General features: G+C 39.8%; 1 protein-coding gene across 1 annotated transcript in view; it reads right to left on the bottom strand.

Moving 5' to 3' along the window:
* LAPTM4B (lysosomal protein transmembrane 4 beta) overlaps positions 1-4498 on the bottom strand; it is a 63818-nt gene that overhangs the window by 14157 nt on the left and 45163 nt on the right. The window contains exon 6 of the mRNA XM_024115904.3: positions 1449-1544. Coding sequence (XP_023971672.1) covers positions 1449-1544 — 96 coding nt within the window. The remainder of the gene's footprint in view (positions 1-1448; positions 1545-4498) is intronic.

Raw genomic sequence — 4498 nt, forward strand, 5'->3', positions numbered from 1 at the left:
ACAGCCTGTGCTCCACAACGAGAGAAGCCACCGCAATGAGAAGCCCGCGCACCGCAACGAAGAGTAGCCCCCGCTCTCCACAACTAGAGAAAGCCCGCGCGCAGCAACGAACACCCAACACAGCCAAAAATAAAATTAAAAAATTAAAAAAAAACACAACAAAACAAATATAAAACTCCATTCTAGTTTAGAACAGACACACCATTTATATTTATCCTTTCATCTGTCCTGTCCATTGTGTCCCCTCCAATCCTATCCACCTGGACCTATCCCACAGGCTCATGTCACCCATCCTTTCCATTAACCACTCCTCAAGCACTTACTTGTACTGAGCATCACACGTGGTGATGGAGACACAGGGAGATTAGTACCTAGAGGACTTGTACTTCTACCACGAGCCAGGCAAGATAATTACATAAAGGACAAATGATTTTGAGGACTCTTCCAGTGAAGGCATGTTTCTCAAAATCATATTTGATAGGTTTAAAAAATTTAAGCATGAACAACTAGTGGCAGAACACAGATCATCTAAATTCTTTTACTAAGGTTTTCATATGTGGGGCAAGTTTGAAAGATACAGTAATCTCTGCCATTCTTATCTCTCTACCTATAAAATCACATTTTTAAGTTTAATTTCACATGTCAAGTGAGATAGTATAGTCAAACTATGCAGAATTGATACCTAGAATTACCTACCATTTTTAAAAAAAAATAAATTTATTTATTTACTTTTGGCTGCATTGGGTCTTCAATGCTGAGCGCGGGCTTTCTCTAGTTGTGGTAAGTGGGGGCTACTCTTCTGTGTAGTACGTGGTCTTCTCATTGCGGTGGCTTCTCTTGTGGCAGAGCACAGGCCCTAGGCACGCGGGCTTCAGTAGTTGTGACTCACGGGCTCTAGAGCACAGGCTCAGTAGTTGTGGCGCACGGGCTTAGTTGCTCCGGGGCATGGGGGATCTTCCCGGACCAGGGATCGAACCCATGTCCCCTGCATTGGCAGGCAGATTCTTAACCACTGCGCCACCAGGGAGGCCCTACCATAGTTTTTTAATAATGCAGGTTTAAGATACATAAATGTTGGTACTTCCCTGGTGGTCCAGTGGTTAAGACTCCGCGCTTCCAATGCAGGGGGCATGGGTTCAATCCCTGGTCAGGGAACTAAGATCCCACGTGCCACTCAGCCAAAAAAAAAAAAAGATACATAAATGTGGAGAGGCACATATATTATCTATTTGTAGTATTTTTAAAAATGAACCAGAGTTGAGCCAGCTAGATTTTAATGTCTTGTAAGGAAAACAAAACAATTTCATTCAACTATGAATCCTTTGATGACTAAGCAGCTCATGAATATATTTCAACAACAGTAAAAAAGCAGCAAACACTAGAAATATTTAGAAGCCATCGTATAGTGGATGTGTGGAGATCTCCACGTGAAGTGACATCACACCTACCGTAGTGTCATTGCTGGTAACATAAACCAGGACGTCAGAGGAGTTCCTGCCATTGATGTATCGGTAGCAGTTCCAAACACAGCTAATCAAGTAACCCTGTAAGTAAGTAGCGATTGTTAGAGATTTAATTTTCAAAGTTCAGACAATTTACAATATCATCATGGATAAAGCCATATTGCAAAATGTTCATTTATATAAATTTTAAACACACATTAACTCTACTAAACCGAAAAAGCTTTAAAATTACAAATGTTGGATATAGTAGCTTTCTGGCCAAGGGTGATACTGTAGCCTTACTATGCAGAAGGTGATGCGGAAGGGTGGGGCTGAAAGGAGAAAGAATTTCCAAGAAAAGGAAGTTGAAAGGAGCAATCGCAGCCAACATTTACTGCCCCCAAAGAACAATCAATTCATTAGCCGATTCTCATCACACTTTAACTCTGGGTCTTTCGGATCGTTATTCTATATCATTATATATGATTTTACAATACAAGTCAACTTGTTTTTTAAAAAAAGGTTCATAGCACATTAATTTGCTCTGTCATCAGTACAATTCACTAAAACATTTCCATTTTCACAATGAAATATCCACAGAAGATAATTAAAATTAAGGTCCAGAATAAAGACATGCTGGAAATAAAGCATGAGCTCATGGGAGATGTTTAAAATACGAAGTCTTTGTACTTTCATTCCAATCATGTGTAATCAGATTAAAACAAAATGATTTCAAAGCCCCTTTCTAGCTTTGAAATTCTTTGATTAAAAGGTTAAAGATGTGGAAAAAACGGAGCCCTCCTACATTGCTGGTGGGAATGTAAAACGGTGTTGCTTTAGAAAACAGTCTGGAAGTCCCTCAAAAGGTTAAACAGTTAAATGTGGGGACTTCCCTGGTGGCACCGTGGCTAAGAATCCGCCTGCCAATGCAGGGGACACGGGTTCGAGCCCTGGTCCGGGAAGATCCCACATGCCCCGGAGCAACTAAGGCCGTGCGCCACAAGTACTGAGCCTGCGCTCTAGAGCCCACGCGCCACAAGTACTGAAGCCCATGCGCCTAGAGCCCGTGCTCCACAACAAGAGAAGCCACGCAATGAGAAGCCCACGCACCACAAACGAAGACCCAACGCAGCCATAAATAAATAAATAAATAAATAAACAAACAAACAGTTGAATGTGACCCGGTGGCTCCACTCCAAGGTATATACCCAAGAGAAATGAAAACACATGTCCACACAAAAACTTGTGCACAAATGTTCACAGCAACATTATCTGTAATAACAAAAGAGTAAAAACAATCCAAATGTCTGTCAACTTAGGACTGGATAGACAAACAAAATATTCCATTGTATGGTATATTCATACAATGGAATATAATTCAGCAATAAAAAGGAAGTTCTGATAACATGCTACGGCGTGGATGAACCTTGGAAATGTCAAAGAAGCCAGTCACAAAGGACCACATATTATATGATTCCATTTATATGAAATGTCCAGAAGAGGCAAATCTATAGAGACAGAAAATAGATAAGTGGTTACCAGGGGATGGGGGTAAGGGCAAATGTCATACGGTAAAAGTGTTCTAAAATTACATTGTTTAACCACAGAGCTGTGTTTATGCAACTCCGTGAATATATTAAAAACCACTAAATTGTACACTTAAATGGGAGAACTTTATGATATGCGAATTATACCTCAAAAAAGTTGTTTTATAAAAAAAAGAAGACATTTAACAACAAAAGGAGTGCTTGTCAACACTTTTCAGAAGAGTGAGGTAAATGTTCTGTTACACAACACACTCAGAATGCTGTCTTAAGCGGCATTCATACTTGGTGGTGATTATTTCCTACAGTGAGACTTTCTGCGATAATGTTAATATGAAAATGCCTAATGCTATTTTAGTAAAATGTTTTCTGAATGGCAATAATCTGAAACCAGAGATCAACAATGAGAAAGAGAAGGAAAGGGCATTTTTCTTGAACAATATGTTGCATTTACTCAAATCTTCAGTTTACTCAACAACGCTCTTGCTTCTCTATTAAAACAAACAAACAAACCCTGGACTCCTTGAGAATTTTAATACAAATAAAAAAGGAATGCTTGGACATATTCTGTTGTGTACTGTGTAAGAAGACTAACCAGTCATCCATTATTTTAGCAGTGAACAGAAGGTTCTTTGAAGACAAGAATTCTTTCTGACGTGAAGCCTCCAAAATGACAAATCTATAACTGAAGGTTAAACTGCGGAGGGGAAATACCAGTGTCTGGGGCCCCATATGCCCAGTCAGCATTCTTGAACGCCCCCTGCAACACCAGGAGCGTTCACCCACTAAACACTCTGATGGGAGAAAAACCTGGCCTGTTGTCTCTAAACTTATTTCAACGACCAGTAACTTATTTCAATGGCCTTATTTCCTATTTGACATTTCTGTAATCTTGAATAAATTAAATATTTGGTATATTTCTCAAAAAGACTTGCACTGACAAGAGTACAACTGCCATCTACTTGCAGAGCTAGGTGGTAAGCGTTGTTCTCTTTACCAACTAAGGACAGAGCAAAACTGACACATGTGATTTGGGTTCCCGGGGAACCACTAGTGATAAAACTTATTAAAGAGTAACAGTGAATTTAGGTTGTGAGAGCTACTAATCAGGTAAACTGATATGTGAAACTGCAACACATATATGTGTCCATATTTGTTTAAACTAATAATTACTGAGTCTCCACAAGCAATAGAAAAATGAAGGCAGGGTCTATGTTCTCAAGGAAATGCAATCTGGTTAGTAGAGATAGATAGGTATATAATGAAATATTAACACATTATGCACAGGTTGGAGACAGTGCTGTGAACAATCTATAAGATGCCTTTTATTAGGTCATTATGATAAATAATATTGTTTGCAGTTGATAAAAGCACCACAGACAGGGCAGGGATTTTTTTTTTTTTTTTTTTTTTTTTTTTTTTGCGGTACGGGCCTCTCACTGTTGTGGCCTCTCCCGTTGCGGAGCACAGGCTCCGGACGCGCAGGCTCAGCGGCCACGGCTCACGGGCCCA

Source organism: Physeter macrocephalus, chromosome 15 (genome assembly GCF_002837175.3).
Source record: "Physeter macrocephalus isolate SW-GA chromosome 15, ASM283717v5, whole genome shotgun sequence".
Classification (NCBI taxonomy): Eukaryota; Metazoa; Chordata; class Mammalia; order Artiodactyla; family Physeteridae; genus Physeter; species Physeter macrocephalus.